The sequence below is a fragment of the Trachinotus anak genome, unplaced genomic scaffold (genome assembly GCF_046630095.1).
Source record: "Trachinotus anak isolate AG129_WGS33_773 ecotype Australia unplaced genomic scaffold, CSIRO_AGI_Tana_v1 ptg000010l, whole genome shotgun sequence".
Lineage (NCBI taxonomy): Eukaryota > Metazoa > Chordata > Actinopteri > Carangiformes > Carangidae > Trachinotus > Trachinotus anak.
The window spans coordinates 20415138-20432340 of NW_027273861.1; the positions used below are offsets into that span (position 1 = coordinate 20415138).

The 17203-nt window shown below is 41.8% G+C and overlaps 1 protein-coding gene across 6 annotated transcripts in view; it reads right to left on the reverse strand.

Annotated features, from left to right (window-relative positions):
- LOC139625958 (3',5'-cyclic-AMP phosphodiesterase 4C-like) overlaps window positions 1-17203 on the reverse strand; it is a 94304-nt gene that overhangs the window by 37822 nt on the left and 39279 nt on the right. Inside the window, exon 1 of one of the 6 annotated variants that reach the window (XM_071486054.1) lies at window positions 10757-11328. The exons of 3 other annotated variants lie outside the window; for them this stretch is intronic. In XM_071486054.1, coding sequence (XP_071342155.1) covers window positions 10757-10992 — 236 coding nt within the window. In that variant the 5' untranslated portion in view covers window positions 10993-11328. Of the gene's footprint in view, window positions 1-5584; window positions 8325-10756; window positions 11329-17203 lie in introns of those variants that run through there. 2 more of the 6 variants (XM_071486057.1, XM_071486061.1) reach the window with 2 other exon arrangements.

A 17203-nucleotide genomic window follows, 5' to 3' on the forward strand; every position in this document is an offset into this window, starting at 1 on the left:
AACAATCACTGGATCTGACTTTTCCATTTCAGATTTTCTGATTTTCAGGGTCAGTGTTTATGTGGCTTTCAAGTCTTTCTGTGCCAGCTTGTAGCAGCTACAAGAGAAACTATGACATCCTGGCATCAGTCAGCCATGGTTCCTACAAAAATGTATTTCCTCCTGAAGGACTGAAATCACACTGCTTCTCTTGTGCCTCCCACAAACCACACAAACTGGAGTTACAGTTAAAAAAAATGTGTTATTTCAGCGGGCAGTGTCTCTTCAGTTTTCCTGTGTTTTTGCTTTGGCTCTTTATTTGTCCAAGATAAGTTGACCACGCGAACTTCAGCATTTCCAACAACACCCAGGTTCACATCCATTCAGTGAAACAGAGAATGTAGGTATTAATGTGAGTAAAGTGTGCTGAAGGTGGGCTGACTGACCAGCAGAGGTCGCTCTACGCATTGACACAATCTTCACACACAGGAGAGACACAAGCTCACACATACAGACACACACAAAGCAGGGCAACAGGGCAGGGCACCTCTTACCACAGTTAACGATGGAAACTGTAAGAATCATAAAGAGCCAGAATTATGACAACTGCTATTTTTCACTTCCTTAATATTCACTATTAAGGAAGTAAAGGAAAAATCTGATGTTTCAGTTGCAATAAATTAAACCTCTCGCCAACAGACCACTTCTTCTCCAGCATTTATATCTTCTGCATCACATCTCAAATAGAAGAATGAAATCGACTCAAGCCTGAACCTCTCTCAACTGTTTTTCCACGGCGCGTCTAATTTGGCAACATGACCTCACAGTACCTACAGCGGTCCTCTGGTGGAACAATCAATATGGATTTTGGGACGGGTGGCTGTGGCAGGCTGCACTTTGTGTGTGTATATGTGTGTGTGTGTGTGTGTGTGTGTGTGTGTGTGTGTGTGAGTGAGTGAGTGAGTGAGTGCATGCTCAAGAAACAAGAAACACATGTCACATTCACGTGTTATGTGTGTTGTATGTGTTACGTGCAGCCAGGGTGGCGGGGCTGGGGAACTATTCCAGGCATGGTGTTTTATTTTGGGGGTCTGTTGTGTTATTATTGCCCCTCCCCACCCCCATTCCTAATCACTCCCGCTGTGCTTGGACTCAGCTGTGGCTGTACTGGGTCATAAACACATCTCTTACTGGGAGCGCGCCGCATGATGAGCTGGAACCAGTGTGGTGCTGACAGGCTGCTTCACCAAGGATGATCTGACCGTCTGTTTCACGCAGCTTTAATCTGTAAATGATCTGGCTGTTGTACATGTTTCTGTCCCGTGTTAGGAGGAGCCCGAGTCATTTTTTCTGGGGATGTCATTCGGACAACTTGCCAAATCATGACATAACATTTACAAATTCCCCCAAAATCCCTCACCCTCGAGTAAATAAATAATAAAAAAAAAAAGCTCCAAAATCAACATCAGTCCGTCCAAAGTTATACAAAGTTTCCAGATAAGATTGTTAACATTTCACACGCCACAGCATCCTTTCGGTGCAACCTGGCAATCCAAAGCTGCTTCGTTCCAGAAAAACATGAAGGTTTAGACAATGTTCAGGTGCTTTCTGCTGCCTGTCACTTAGAGTCTGTTCAGACAAGAGAGACAGTGGCACAACAGCTTTCTGCTTGCACTGTGATGCAAACTTTTCCTCTTTGCTATCCAAAAGTACTTTACCATTTGTGGTAATTATTACATGGTAATTCAGAAGGCTACAGCGTTAATAAATGTTTGACAATGTTTACAACAGCATCATTATCATCCTCTTAGTTTGCAGGTTTCAGTGTGAATGGGAAACTGTTCCCAGACACAGCACAATCAAACTGATGATAGTGTTTGACATTTAAAAAGAAAATCTTCTAATTCTGGAGTTATTAAAGCAAATCAAATAACAGGAAGTGGGATTTAAGATGGATTTTTCTGAACACGTTAGTAGCTGCTACCTGTACAGATACTTTTGAGCTACCGTACATGTTTCACAGCGTGCAGCCTGTGAAAATAACAAAAAAATGCTTCCTTGCTAAAAGGATTATTGGTTTATTTTTGTGTTTTTCAGACGGTCGAAGATTATGTCAGTACAGGTACTACTCTCAACATGCAAGTACACAGTAAAGTCTACCTCTGTACCCAGGACAGTTTTATAACGGAATAATTAGATCATTTTGCTCAGTTTCCTGCTTTTTTTAACTGTGCTTTGTGGTTGTTGCTGTAGGTGATGGTAGTGAAGGTGTGGTGTGTATTTGTGGTCGTGCTGGGATGTGGCACGGGAGGCTGAGTCAACCACTGACCCAGCAGCAGAATGAAGAGCTGGGTGGTGCCCACTGATCCCAGCCCAGTTTAATGCTTAGTGCTACAAGGACAGGAACAGGCATGAACACAGAGACAAGAGCAAAACACAACACACTGGAATGTATAAAAACACTTTTAGACATGCACACAATGTACCGAAAACTTGTACAAATACTGTATGTGCTTATAACTCAGTACACATGCACAGACACACAGATGGCAGTGTGTTTGTCATCAGTCCATCCCTCACTGTGACATCAGTAACAACAGGTGGGGCTATCTATCCATGAGCACCACTCAAACAAACACACACACACAGTGACAAAGAAAAATGCCATTATTCACAAACTGAGGCCTTTGCACGTATAAAAATGTAGACTGTGCTGTGTTTGCATCTGGTTTTTACAGGCTTGAACACAAAGAACAAGCTCTTTGTTCAGTTGGCAGTCTCAGGGTCATCGCACAGAGAGATGTCTCTGGGAGACTTTCAGCAAAAACAGGAAGTCTGTTGAATGAAACTTGCCACAAACAAAACTTGCTTCCTCTCAGAGGTTGTTGGGTAAAATGCCAACAAAGAGAAAAACAGTGCAGCTCAAGAGCCACCTAATCACAGACCGGCCTCGTGACTCGTGGTGCTGAGCAACACACACCTCACCATGTGAACCCTCTCTACAGTTTACAGACTCTATAAAAAGGATACAACCAGAGTTCACCTGTGGAATGTTTCCCCTGCAGACCTGAACTTGCATCACACTGATGAAGCCAGTTTACCTCAACATGCACTGTCTACTTCTGCATCAACGAATACATGCTATTGCTACATAACAAAACAAGGTTATCGTAATATCAGTTTCCGACTTGTAAGTAGCCTTTACATCACGTTGTGTCAGCCTAAGTCTGTCCTTCAGATTCTACGTCGTCAACGTATAGTATTTTTAAACCTCACGGACAGACTCTTCAGTTGTCTGATAAAGTGAATGTTTGCAAGTGATAAACTTGTGATAAATCTTTCCCCTCTCACCCGTCCATCACGTATGACATGAACACAGCAGTAGTAAGTCCCTAAACTTCCCAGGATGCTGTGCAAATAGACAGCATGAAACAACAATAGTGATAATCAGACCAAGGAAGAAAAGGTTTCTGGGTGAGTATCAACAAGAGACTCTTGACCTTTTTTGCAAACTTGAACTGTTCTCTTGTTCTCCTGTATTCTGGTCCATTAACAACCTCTCGGTGTGTAGAAACTGGATTGTAGAAATCTCAGTGGATTTCTTTGAGGATGTCACTGCAGCTTTAGATACATTTCTTGATTTCTGAATAATTTTCAGGCACCAAACTTTTACATTCCTCTCAGGGACTTGCAGTCTGTGCACGTGGTGCAGCTGAGATGTTATCTATCATTGTGACATCAGGAAGTAGGGGTGGGACAAAAAAATGATACAGTAATACATTGTATTATTTATTACCAAATATCAATATTTTCATTAAAACATGAAGATGCTCTAAACAGATTCCCCCTGGTAATTTGATTCACCAGAGTCACTACTTCATGACTCCTCGTGGTGGCGTTTATCAAATGAATGAGGGTAAAATTGAGGTGCAGAAGAAGAAACTCACAGATGGAATATGACAGACAGTGTGGACGGCGGGAGAAAACAAATCACAGAGATACTGAATTCTTTCAAGTCAAAAATCTGGGCACACACATTATACACAAATGAAATTGATAAAGACTACACAACATTAACACTCCACACACACACACACACACACAAACTGCCAGACCAGGAAGACCAGAGTCACTGTCCTGCACACAAACACACACTCATACAGTTAAACCACGGAGCACTGTGTCAGCAGCCAGGCTCGGTTTCTTCTGACGGACAGAGCAGGTCCTTCACACTCACACACCGACACACACCTGGGCGTAAACACACGCACGCTTCATGGCGAGGCGTGGGCTGGTCAGCAGTCTGCTACTAATGTGACCAAACGCAAACACACACACACACACACACACACACACACACACACACACACACACACACACACACACCTACACACTGGGCATTTTTGTGTCATCTGAAATCTAGCTGGAAGGTAACTGAGACAGAGTGTGCAGTCTGCAAGTGTGAACACTGATATGTGATTGAAATGTGTCTGGTTTTACATTAAAAAAGTTTATCATGCTTGTTAAGCACTGAATGTGTATTTTTAATTTTTCTTTATATGTATTCTATTTTACTTTATTTTATGTATTTTTTTAATATATTTTTTGGAATGTGTATTTTTGCATTAATTTATTTTATACAGTACAGGGCAGTTCAGCCCTTTGCCAGTTTCAAGCTATTTTACACTGGAGTGATGGCACACATAGACATGGACACTTTGCAGTCACTGTGTGTGTGTGTCTGTGTTAGAAAGGCACTAAGCTAAGACTCTATACACTTTGTTGTACCTTGTTTCATCTCTGTTGTCAAATTCCCAAATTCTGTGAGACTGACACCACAATGCAGTGAATAAACACGATTCCTGATTTTTGCTTTTTTAGAATATTTTTTTCCTCTTCACTTACACAGGTATCGTGATCTATTGTAGACGATCGTCTTGCAAAGTATCGACTATCGCAAAATCACTGTATTGTGTTACGATCGTTATCACAAGCAACATAAAGTGATAGTATTGTGAGTAACTCTGCGATTCACACCCCTATCAGGAAGACAGATATCCAGTTGTTCAGGAGGTCACCCACTCATCAACAGGCATCCCTCTTTTCAGCGCATGGAGTTCATGTGACAGACCATGACAATATTCTATCAAATCTGCACCAATCATAAGTCTCTGTTCATCTAACCATGGATACAACACACCATCAGTATAAAGCATCTGGCCTGAACCTAGTCTCCTCATTTTCTCCCCTTACCGATATTTATTAGCCAAGTATCTATCATGCCAAGTAAAAACAGTATAAACTTGTGTCTTCCTATTAACAAATACCAGTTCTCTTTGTTACAATTCAATCTAGACCAAAAGGTTACTCATAAAACAGCCCCTACAAAAGCAGTGACAGCCAACATCAACTATAACAGTGCTACATGAATCACTGACTGTACAGCGCGTCCTACAGCTTCATACAGTGTTTTGTGTATTGCCCAGACAGTTTAACTGCCGCCCTGTGAGCCATGTGTGCAGCTGTGATCTGCAGCCTGTATGAACACTCCCTCTCATGAATATGAGCGCTGAAAAGATGCAGGGTGCATAGTTTAGAAACATACCCCAACCACGAGTGTCTCCGACCGTGTCCAAAACCAGACAGCGCCCCTTTCCTTGTCAACCGGAGGTCTTTGTTCATTGTTCCTCGCGCTCCTGACTCATACGAGACACTCTGGACTGTAAAGAAAATAACCTGCGCATCTTATTAAGGTTCTTGAACTTTTGAACTCAGTCTATTATTTTTCTCCCATGAACCACCGCCTGGTTTGGGATTGACTCCATGTAGTTTTGGTACACAGTACGATTCCAGGTGAGACAAAACTGATAGAGTCAGATGGAGGACGGATCTGATTAATGTTCGGATGCCTCGGGATGCAGGAAAAACTTTTCAGGAATGTTGCAGAGTTCCAGCACTGAGGTACCAGACAAGCCTCAACATGGCTGATTGGAGTGTGATATTCAATTAGTCTCTCCAGAGGGAAGGGGTAGAAAAAGAGCTGTTGTAACTGAAGGCTCACTGCAGTGAAGGATTTTCCACAGTTGTCTCTCCTCTCTCACTGGATTGTTGCCGCTGTAAATACCCAAACTAATCCCAGATGTGACATTGACTACATTCCTGAAAGGGTCTTTAGCAGCACAGCTCCAAACTGTCCTGGATAAAACAGAAGATCTGGTGAGAAACTCCTCCAGTAGCTTTGTTAATCTGCTTCTCACTCAGTCACTCACTTACTCTGTTTGCAGGAAAGGGGAAGGGTTGAGTTGTTGCTGAGAGCAATGATACTGCAGGGTAGCGTCAGCGGGGGTTGACCTCTTCCTGCTGTAGTGTGAGAGCTTGCGGAGTCCCCTGAGGTCTCTGTGGGAGCTGGAGACAGCCCACCAAGTCCTCAGGAGCTGTTGACGAGTCTGATTTGTACAGGATATCCAATGCCAAGATGAACATGTAAGTTCTGATATCAAATTACAGGCCTGTCCTTTTTTAAGTTGCACTTTCAGACATCTAAGGCAACTCCAAAGCAGCAAGTGTTGACCTTTTCGGAGCTTTGTGAGACTGAAAACACTCCAACAAGTAGACAGTTACAGAGGAACATTTTGGTGTGTCCCAACTTGTTAAAGGGAGATCTGACTCCACTGCGTGGCTGGCGGGTGTTTTTGTGTCTGGCAGAGCTGGCTTGGCTCAGCCTTCGTTGACACGTGAGATCAATGGGCCGCCTGACCCGACACCCTCCTTCTGCAGCCCTGCAGCTACATAATTACAGGGGGATATTGTTAGAGTTGCTGCTGGGCAGGGTGGCAAAGGGGGGTGCTGGGGGTGATGAAGGGCATGTAAGGATGCAGAGCAAAACCTTACACACAGAAGGATCAAACAAGCACAAACAATCACACATTTACAAAAAAAGTATACATGGTAGACTGATCTATCTGTCTTCAGTTTCATGAAATTTCAAGTATCATATAAAGGTCTAACTTAGGCCTGCAACTCATTTTCATTTTCTACTTATCTGCAGATTGTTATGTCAATAAAATAAGACGCCCTTTAGTGTTTTTATATGACAAAACAAGTGAGAATTGCTGATAAGAAATGTTCCTGTTGTTTGAGGAACAAGGAAGTAAAACCTAACTACTACTACAAGAGTCAGCCAGAGTGAAAAAGGTAGAGGAGGAGTGTGAAGACTTATTTCACTACTTCTCCACACTCATTAACTTTTCACACATTATATGATAATAAGTCAGACGCTAAAGCATGGGGTAGTGCCTCACCCAACAGACTACTGGCTCAGAGGTGAGATTACACCCCTATCGTAGACACATACACATCCTCCATCAGAAACCCACATCAGTTTCCCAGCAATAATATATTAACCTGAAGGAGACAGCAGTGAGATCTCACCAATACAGAGCTGTTAAAGTTGTGTGCTTGAAATAAAGTCTTCGATATATTTGTTGGTAAGATTGTAAATGATAACATCTTGAGATGCCCTCAACATCCAGCATTTCTCTCAGCATTTCAAAGAAAAAATCTTTTCTGAGTCATTTTAAATATGTAAGGGCAGTATATGGCTCACCAGCAGAGAGACGAGCCACAATATGGGTTTGGCTAAACTGTGTGAACCGGCACCCAGCAGTCAACCAAGTGAGTGACTCATCAAAACAGGTCCCTTGCAGTATATCTGTTGTGTTTTCCCTGCTGAGGCCATCTTCTTCAGCACTGCCATCTTTTTTACAGAGGAGAGGACTGGCCAGTGACAGCAGCGAGGGCAGAGCCTGTGTTCCTAGCTGGTAGCACTTAAAGTTTCAAACATTTCAGCTTTGGATAGAGGGACACTTGTTGCGTGGCAACAGTAAAAAGCCACCACAACCACTTCCCTAACGACTGCATGAACACTGCAAAAGAGGATGCTGCAAAGACATAAAGGATTATCTTCTAAAATTTGCATAATTTGTTGAGGGGTCATGTATTTATGTTAAGTACCTCATAACAATAATGTGTGAAACTTAAGTATCAGTAGAATAATTAATCTGATTTAAGGGCCTGATGTAACAGCATTTAACACTTTAATTTCATTTAATAATTTCATGTGAATGGTTTGAGCACATTTGAATCCCTGACATACAAATGTGTACCCCTATATAGAATTAAATGCAAATATGTAATAAGTGTCCTATCAGACATTTGAGTTCAATTGTTCATTCTTGAGATATGGCTAAAAACATGTTTTATAAGGTCACAGTGATGACCTTTGACCTTTGATAAGTCTAATCAGTTCATTGTGTCCAAATGAATGTTTGTGCCAAATCTGAAGAAATGCCCTCTGGGCGTTCCAAATATATCGCACTCACAAGAAAGTGAGGTCACAGTGACCTTGACCTTTGACCTTTGACTACCAAAATCTAATCTGGCCCATGCTGTTACTGGCGCAGAGGCATAAAAATGCACAAACACCGAAACAGCAGGTGGGAGTAAGACACACGTAATGTGACAAACACTGGAGGCAAACAACAGGCTCATGTCAGTGTGAAGTGAAGCCAAACACGCGTCCTTCAAGCTGCTGCGGTTTGGACTGGACTGATGTCTGTGTGAGAACTTCTGGGAGGGGAGGGGATCGGGGTAGGGGGGGTCTATCTGAGGCCAGATTGCACTGAGAAGTTTAAACATTACGTGGGTGACCGGCGTAATGACAGCACTGAAATGTAATGATGGATGACGTAAATACACACACCATATTTACAAGCTGGTTCCTCTACATAGTTCCAGGCAGACAGTTACAGGGTATGTGGGTGAGGAGGGGAAGGCATCTAGGTATTATTTCCCTGATAGAGGATGTTTTGACGTTGTATTAAATAAATGAGCAGAAAGTCTGTATGACATTAATTCACAGTCTACATTATATAAATGTCTATACAGTGAAATATATATATATATACTGAGAGTGTGATGATATTTTTGGTCATATGAATTTGCTCTCCAGCACTGGTAGCTTCTTGCTCTTTTTTTTGTAACTGCAATGACTCACATTTTATTATATATTGTATTTATTATAGTGCATTAAAATATTGTAGGTTGCCAGTGGCAGTGTTACTTAAAGCTCTGCTCAGTGAACTTCTCTCGCAGGACAGATTTCCAGGGATAAAATAATCGCTTGCCTTTACTCTCAGGCACATCTGGTAAAATTTGGTTAACTTTAATTACTTTCCTCTGAAAGATGGGTGTGAGTTGGATTAGTAGGGGAGCTTTTCTCATCAGAGTTTAATAAGAAATGTGTTGGTTGGATGTGGTTGAGCATTAACTGGATGAATATAGACCAATGGAGGAAGCGAAGGTGCATATTGTGTCTGTGCTAATATAAAATATCTGAATGGTGCTTAATAAGATCATCGTTCCTCTGGCTTTTCAAAGATTCTGAAAGGACTAGTTTCACTTCCTTTAAGTGTAATGTTGTGTGTACGTATGACGAAAATGACAATAACAACAAAAACCACAGGAAAAAAACAACACTACAGCTTGCACCACATGAAAAACCTCCTCAGCCATATGCTGACAACATGTTAATAATACCGAGGGACTTCCGCGGTAGCTGCAGGAATGGTTTCATTTCTCAGTATTAAAGCCCTGATAAGATGAAACAGCAACATGTGTTCTATGAAAATGATCAAAGTGTTGTCACAGCTCATTAAATGACTTTCCACAAAGAACTGAATTGAAGAGTTTCTTACAAACGTCTGTATACACTCATACTTTCATGATGTTAAAAATAGTTTTGACTGTGTACAGACAAGAGTGAAAAATATGTCTTAAGACAGAAGGGTGATTCTCTGTCAATGCAGCTTTCTCACCAGTTTCCTCAGCTGACCTACAGGTCATGGTTGCGTACATGGAAAATCTACACCCAACGTCACTGCCTGGCAGCACTTCTTTTTCTCGCACTGACATGGTTAGTTTCTATTTTAAAGATCAGAAAGTGACTTCATGAAGTCACTCTGACATCTATACTTGACATTCAGTTCTGAGACGACCGATAATCTCAGTCCATCACATAATCTCCATCCATCGCATTGAGCTCTTACGTGGAGCTCAACATAAGAAATGCCAATTTAGGCAACTCAAACGAATTTAATCAGCTTGATCTGTTCTGACGTAAAAGAGACACATGCTGCCTGATTTCAGTCATGAGGAATGAAATGAATGAAGGTGCGGCATTAAAGGTCAGCACTGTATTTACTGTGGCGAGGTGGTCTCTAATCTCTCCCTGCTTGTCTGCGACCCTGGGTTTTCTGTTTAGAAGTGCGTCTGCTGCTATAGTATCCTTTCCCCTCACAGTTTGACCTGCGCCAGGCCTGCTGAATGCAGCGACAAACACCTTAGGCACAAAACAAGACCCTCTCTTTCATCGCAAGAACAACGAGGTCCATTGAGATGACACCAGTCCCGACGTCAACAAAATTGTGATTTCCCACAGTTACCTTCTCGTCAGACAATGGGGCTTTTTCTCCCACAGAAAACCCATGACACACATGTTGCTAACGTGCACAAGCAGCTAGTGTCATACTGAGACACGCCCCATTACCTATCAGCCCCTGAAACAAAACCATGCACTTGAGTTTATTTAAGTTCAGCCGGGTCACAGTGTCAGAAACACTGCTTCTTAATCAAAAGTAAATGATGTTATTCATGTACAACAACAGCTTTTCTAGAAAAAAAACCACTCTACATGTAATATCTCATGTGATAACACTACCTGGGTGTGTGTGCCAAGGTGAAGCGCCTCTGCAGGGCAATGCTACGGTTCATCAGGAGTTTGCGGAACAGCAGAGGAGAGTGGCGGGGGGAGTTTCGAGGAGAGTCACAGGGGGACATCCTGGGGGATCCGCAGGGTGAGCCAGACGTTGACTGCGGTTTCAGCTTGATGGGCTGAGTGCTGCTGCATGGGAAGGAACCAGCGTCCCCGGAGCTTTCACAGAGTGACTCGCTCATGCTGCCGTGCAGGGGTTTAAGAAAGCCTTTGCCTTATGCTGATCTCTTGTGCAGATCTCTCAGGCCTGACAGGTGGTCCAGGTCATCCATCTCCAGCATTCTTCAAAGGAATTCATAAAGTATCTCCCTGGTCTGTCTTGTAGTGATGGACTGCATATTCAGAGACACTTGTGGGAATCTTGAAGCTCCTCAGGTCCACTTTTACTTTACAGCTGGAGACTCTTCATTACCTTTCTCAACAGAGCTATCTGCAAGCACTGTTGATGGACATGGACACGAGTGCAGGATTGAGCCCTCCCCTCCCCAGTAAGCTCTGTTTACATAGCACTGAGCCCTGCCTAAATATGGCCAGGTCTGAATTATAGCGTTGTTAGCTCGTATCATGGGTGATCTTGCTGTGTCCAGCACTCCTTTCATGCAGAAGTAAACTGGCAACTACCACCAAGCACAACAGTTTACATCTGCTTTCTTCCTCAGTCCATCAGTGCACAAACATTAACCAGTGATTACAGCTCTGTGTGTGTAGACACATGCCAGAGCTGTGTGGCGTTGAGAGGCTGCAGCCTGGATAGATTTTCATTATGCCGGTCAGAGGGGCCCCACTCTGTCTAAAAACAGAGCCCGCTTGAGATAATAGATAACTGGAACTCTGGAAATGTCACTTAAACTTTTACTTGTATCTCAAGTGAATAGTGCTTTCCCAACGGAGATGAGGGGGTGATGGAAAAACAGAGATCAACCAGAGTTTCATCTTTGACCCACAGGAGGCCAGTGACCCAAACCTCCTCTACCCAAAACAAAACCTTGTGAATGTAGCCAAAATACACAAATAAAAGTCCTAACTCTGCTTGTACCTAAACATTTCCCCTGATATGTACCAGACTGTAAACACGTTGCTCCTACCTTACATACATGGTTCATTCAGTACACCTCATATTTAAGCTACAATGTGTTTCTCGTCTATTTTTTATCAAACATCAAATAGACAGGTTCACACTCTTGAATTGCAGGGATTCAGAGATCATGAAGATTGTTTGGCTGTATCAGCTGCTCAGCTGCTTAGACAGGAGTATTTTGTCCTGATGCTTATCACTGCTTAAGATGGCAGCAGATGAAAGCAAATATGACCCTGACACTAGAATGATTTGACTACAATCTTGATCTGAGAGCACATGATTTTGCAAGAGCTCATTCAATCAGCACAGCATCATCTCTCTGTTTTACAACCTCCACATTAGCAAATCGATCAAGAAAATGGAGCTGTGAACCATATGCTGAATCTCAAGTATATGACGTGTGACCGCTTCATTCAAATAGTTCAAATGATTAAATCCAAGATCTTCATTCTTTTTGCGCTCTTCTTTACCATCTCTGTAAGAGTGTTCACTGCTGCTTCGGCACTGCAATTTTCATCGAACACCTGTCAATCAAACATTGTGACTGCAGTGTCTTTATGCCGAGGTTTCATGCTGACGAAGCCTGAGTTACTGTGGGTAGTGCTTGTTCCTTTGTTTGTTCAATCGTAGCAACATGAGAGCAGCACAAGTGTTTAGATCAGCCAATGTTAAAGTACTTGTAACAACCTATAGGTTAAATCACTGTTATTAATGGCAGGGTGAGTAATGCGATTAATACTTAAAATAATATTTCATTATAATTATAAAACCTATAACTACTGCCCTTTACTTATGTCTGTAAAGCATCTAAAGAACAATAACATCCTTATGGCAAGTCAGAGAGAGTTTTTTATTATGTCTCTCCGTCACTCTACATCCATTTTAATGAAGCATTAAAGTGGTGAGATAGAAGGGCTCTTGAGCCCGAGGGGCCCACTGCCAAAGTACTGATTTAACTCAGGAGGGGTCAGGAGGGGTCACCGCAATGAGCTCACTAACAAAAACACAGCTGTTGTATGAAGCTTGCCAAATGTGACCAGCAGATGGTGCCCATGTACAAACACAGTTACACACACTGCTGCAGACAAATATGAGAATCACCCACATGACATAAACTCAGGAAAATGTCAAATCATCCTGTGGGATTTTGTGGGATTTTGAAATTCAGCTTTAGAGATGGAAGTTTTCTGGCATTTTCTGCAGGAAACGTTCGTCCAATACACATTTCAGCATCCTCAGCATGGGAGGCCCAAGTGCATTTTGAAGCTCTGACCCTGGAAATGGTCCACATCATCTGCTAACACAGTCCATCATGGGGCCGGGGACTGAGTCGGGGGGTTGGCTGATTGGGAGAAACATCAACACATAAAAAAACTGTAGATTACGTGGGTCCAAGCAATCAAACAGTTGCTATTATGAGTCAATGAGGAGAAAAGACGAGGAGCTCAATCCCATGTCTTTTTTTAAAATGACTAATGCCGGGATAAGTGGAACTATTTATTTAACTGAGTCACATACCCTTCCTCCTCCCACCAATAACACCTGATCAAACTCTCTCACACACAAATTAATTTTAAAACACAAAGAAAGAACTTGCTGCCCTGGGAGTTGACAGTATGCACACTGCATTATCCATTAAGCTCCAGGATCTGTAGGTGTAACTGCATCATACTGCTTGTTGCATACTCAGCCAAGGACTTTTAAGAATAAAAAAAAAGGGACGGAAACAACCTAACTACATAACATTATAATTTTATTCAATCAACGCACTTCCCTCCTCCTAAGCTAGCAGCGGCTCCTATTGACAGCGTCTCTCTCAAGCCTGTGTTTTTAATAGAAAGAGAAAGTGTGTGTATTTTCAGCTGTTCCAACTTCCATAATGACTCGTCAGGAGCTTTGTGGTGCTGCAGAAGAAAACAGCTTTCACAGGCAGTGACAGGAGATTTGGAGGCTATTTAGAAGTAAGTGGATGTTGAAGTAGGCTGCAGTTCAGCACAGAAAAAAGTGCCAAACTTTATCTGATACAGACATAACAAAACAGACAGGATTGGCCCAGCAGTATTTACTGTACCGTTTTCACAATAATTGCATATTTTCCTTGCAGTCTTTCAGTGATGCTTGGGCATTTTGGGATGTAAACCAGCAGTGAGCTGTGGTGTGGTTATGGAGGTGTATAGAAAAAAAAAAAACACAGTGCAGCTAAATGTCTGGATAAAGTTATGTTTCAGCATATACACAGCTATCAAACCAGGGACATTGCAATATGTGGTATGTGCCTTAACGTGCTCTGAAATTATATACAACTCTAAAGCTAAAACACCACCCCACCATTGTTTTCTATGTAGGCCCACACACCAGCAGTGTTTCAGTGCATTAACGTTTGCCACAGTCGTATGCTCCAGTATTCAGTATCAGTATTCACATGATTTGAATTTTGCATCCATCAGATTAGAGCTGAACCCAAACATAGATCGTGCATTAGTTCTTTTTCGTTTTGTTTTTTAGAGCAAAAAAAAGAAAAAAAGTTCTTCCATAGATAAATGACATGACAGCATGTCAGCGAGCAGTAAGTGCAGCTCAGACCAAATAAAGTACTGTGTGAGTAGGCAGCCTTATGAGTGATGATAGTTCATCAAGGTGACTGACAAGTGTTGGAGTGGGAACTTGGCAAATGCATATTGTAACTTGTACAGAAGAATAAGTTCATTGGAGCATCATGCTGCTGTTTACACAAAGAAATTGAATTCTTCAGCCACAACACAACACAAGGTCAGCCCTGTTCACAGAGAGGATTCATCTACAGTTTTACCCATTAATGTTTCCACCAGGGAAGAATTTCATTACCAGTGGCATCTAAAAAATCTGAATCTCTGGATATTTGTTTGTGAGCGTGTTTCTTAGAAGCACAGAAGGACACAAACATTTAGAGAGGCTGCGGCTCAACTTAAGCAACGGGAACTCCTAAAAGTTATAACACTACATTATATCAAATAGGACTGTGAGAGGCAAACATATACACACTTGATCCTGTTGACTAGACAAAAGATTTCATATAAAAAATACTTTATTGATCCCTAGGGAAATTCAAAATGATGTACTGTACAGTCCAAATGTCAGATATTTCTGTCATCACATTATAGAAGAGCAATGCCCACTCACAGTGTTAATGTGGGTATGTCACACAACATACAATACCCCTCAGCTTCCCCACCTTCTCGACTTTGTTGCTTTGTTGGGGACTTCTTTAAGTTGCAAACTTAGCACACAAGTGAGTTTTTACAGCAGCACAACAATTTATGTGGAAACTGACGCAAGACAAATCATAGTCCCCATGTTCATCATAAAGAAGAATCATTTAAGTAAGTGCCAGTGTGGCTGATTGGTACAGGGGAATGAGCTTTGGCTACACAGAAACTACTTGTTAGTACGATTAATTCATTGTTGGTTAAGTGACTAGTTGGTAGAAAGTTAAAAATTAACTTGCAACTATTTTGATAATAAACCAATTATTTAAGTTGTTTTTGGGCAAAAACAGAAACATTTGATGATGGCAGGTAAATTGAATATTTTTGATTATGTAACCTCAGGCTCCAGATATTTTCATGTTTTATAGACTAAACAATGGATCAAGGAAAAAAAATGGCAGATTAATCAATAACAAAAATAACTGTTAATCGCAGCCCTAGTCTTTTCATGTGATTTATTGACTGTAAGAAAAATATAGAATATCACGAGACCTATACTTCAATTAGCACATTATTTTTCAAGTAGTAACGATACAAAAATGTGATTTGTTCCATTTACTGCGTATAATTTCTGCTCTCCCTCCATAATGAAAAGGTAAAAGGGGAATAACAGATAAGATTAGGTTACAGAGAGAGGAGGGATGCACAGAGCTGAGCGGCGGTAAGCGTGTCCAGATGGAATCGTCAAGTCCCAGCCAGCTCCTGTGAGGAAGAGGAGCCAGGAACATGAAGAGGCTCATTCTGGACAACTTCCTCTGGAAAAGGCCAAAAGCTGGGATCACAGCCAGCATCCTATGTTGTAGAGGCTCTCCACAGGCTTTCAACACGTTCCTGCTGATCAAATGACTACAGATCACATCCCCCCATTTATATCTGTTGGTGTCTGTGTGCAAACCTTACACCTTTGCTTTAATGCCTGGCTGTGGAGCAGCGACTGAGCCTCGTTTTGGTCCCCGACTGATCGTCATACCCTTCTGGGCACTGTTATTTTTAGATTAAGGCTATGTTTGTTGAGCATGTCGATTGTACTGAATACATTTAAATCAAGGATAAGTCATTCATTAATTTAGGACATTCGCTGTTTATTCAAAATGACTCATTCATCACATTTTGCAGCCGTTGTTGAGCGCTGACAGGCAATTATGATGTTTAAGATAATTAAATACCAACAAAACACACAGTAATGAACATTTAGCGTCAGTACAGCACTGATCTACTTCTACTGCCTCTGAATATTTAACTGAAAGGTTAACTGTGCTCTGATGATCTCTGAGGTTAGGAGTAAAACTATTTCATGTTAAGGGGCACTGTTCATGACAATCATCATTATATATGTCAAACTGGCAACAGGACCAGGTATTGACAGGCTTACACTATAGAAGTGTACCGTACAGTAATATACATATATACTGTTGTATAATAAGGCTTTAACCTTTTATTTAAAATTCAAAGTACCTTTCTCATCCACGGTGTGAAAGGTGCTATCAGTCTGATCTACTGTATGTCCTGTTGGCCCATGAGCACACATAATGTGTGTTTCTATGTTAATGGAAAATGGAGTTAACTAGCAAGCCCTGCAGACCTCTGTACGTAATGTGTGGTAACCTGTGATTTTAGCTGCCTTTTTAAAAGGCAACTGCCTCACAGAAAACATCGCTGAAACAGTAAATCTGAAGTCACCCACTGGCTTAGTGACTCAGGTGAGTCAGGGGATGCACCACGAATGACCTGAACAACACTGACTCTACATAGGGCTGCATTCAGACTTTTGTTCAAACTTGATTTTTTGAAAAAGCAACAGCCCTTTGTACACAAGGTTGACCATGCAACCTAATATAACCACCTAGGTATATACACTACAAACTTCCTTTTGTACCAGTGTTTGCAGTTAGACTTTTGCTGCATTTTCTGCAGCACCCACCAACGCCCACAATCCATTGCACAACCACCACCAGCCCACAACCTGCAGTCTCTGTGAGTTACAACGTCATGTCGTTGAGCCCTAACTGATAACGTCAGGAAAGGCTTTGCATTACATTATATTCAAGCAATGTTGTTGCAAACATTACA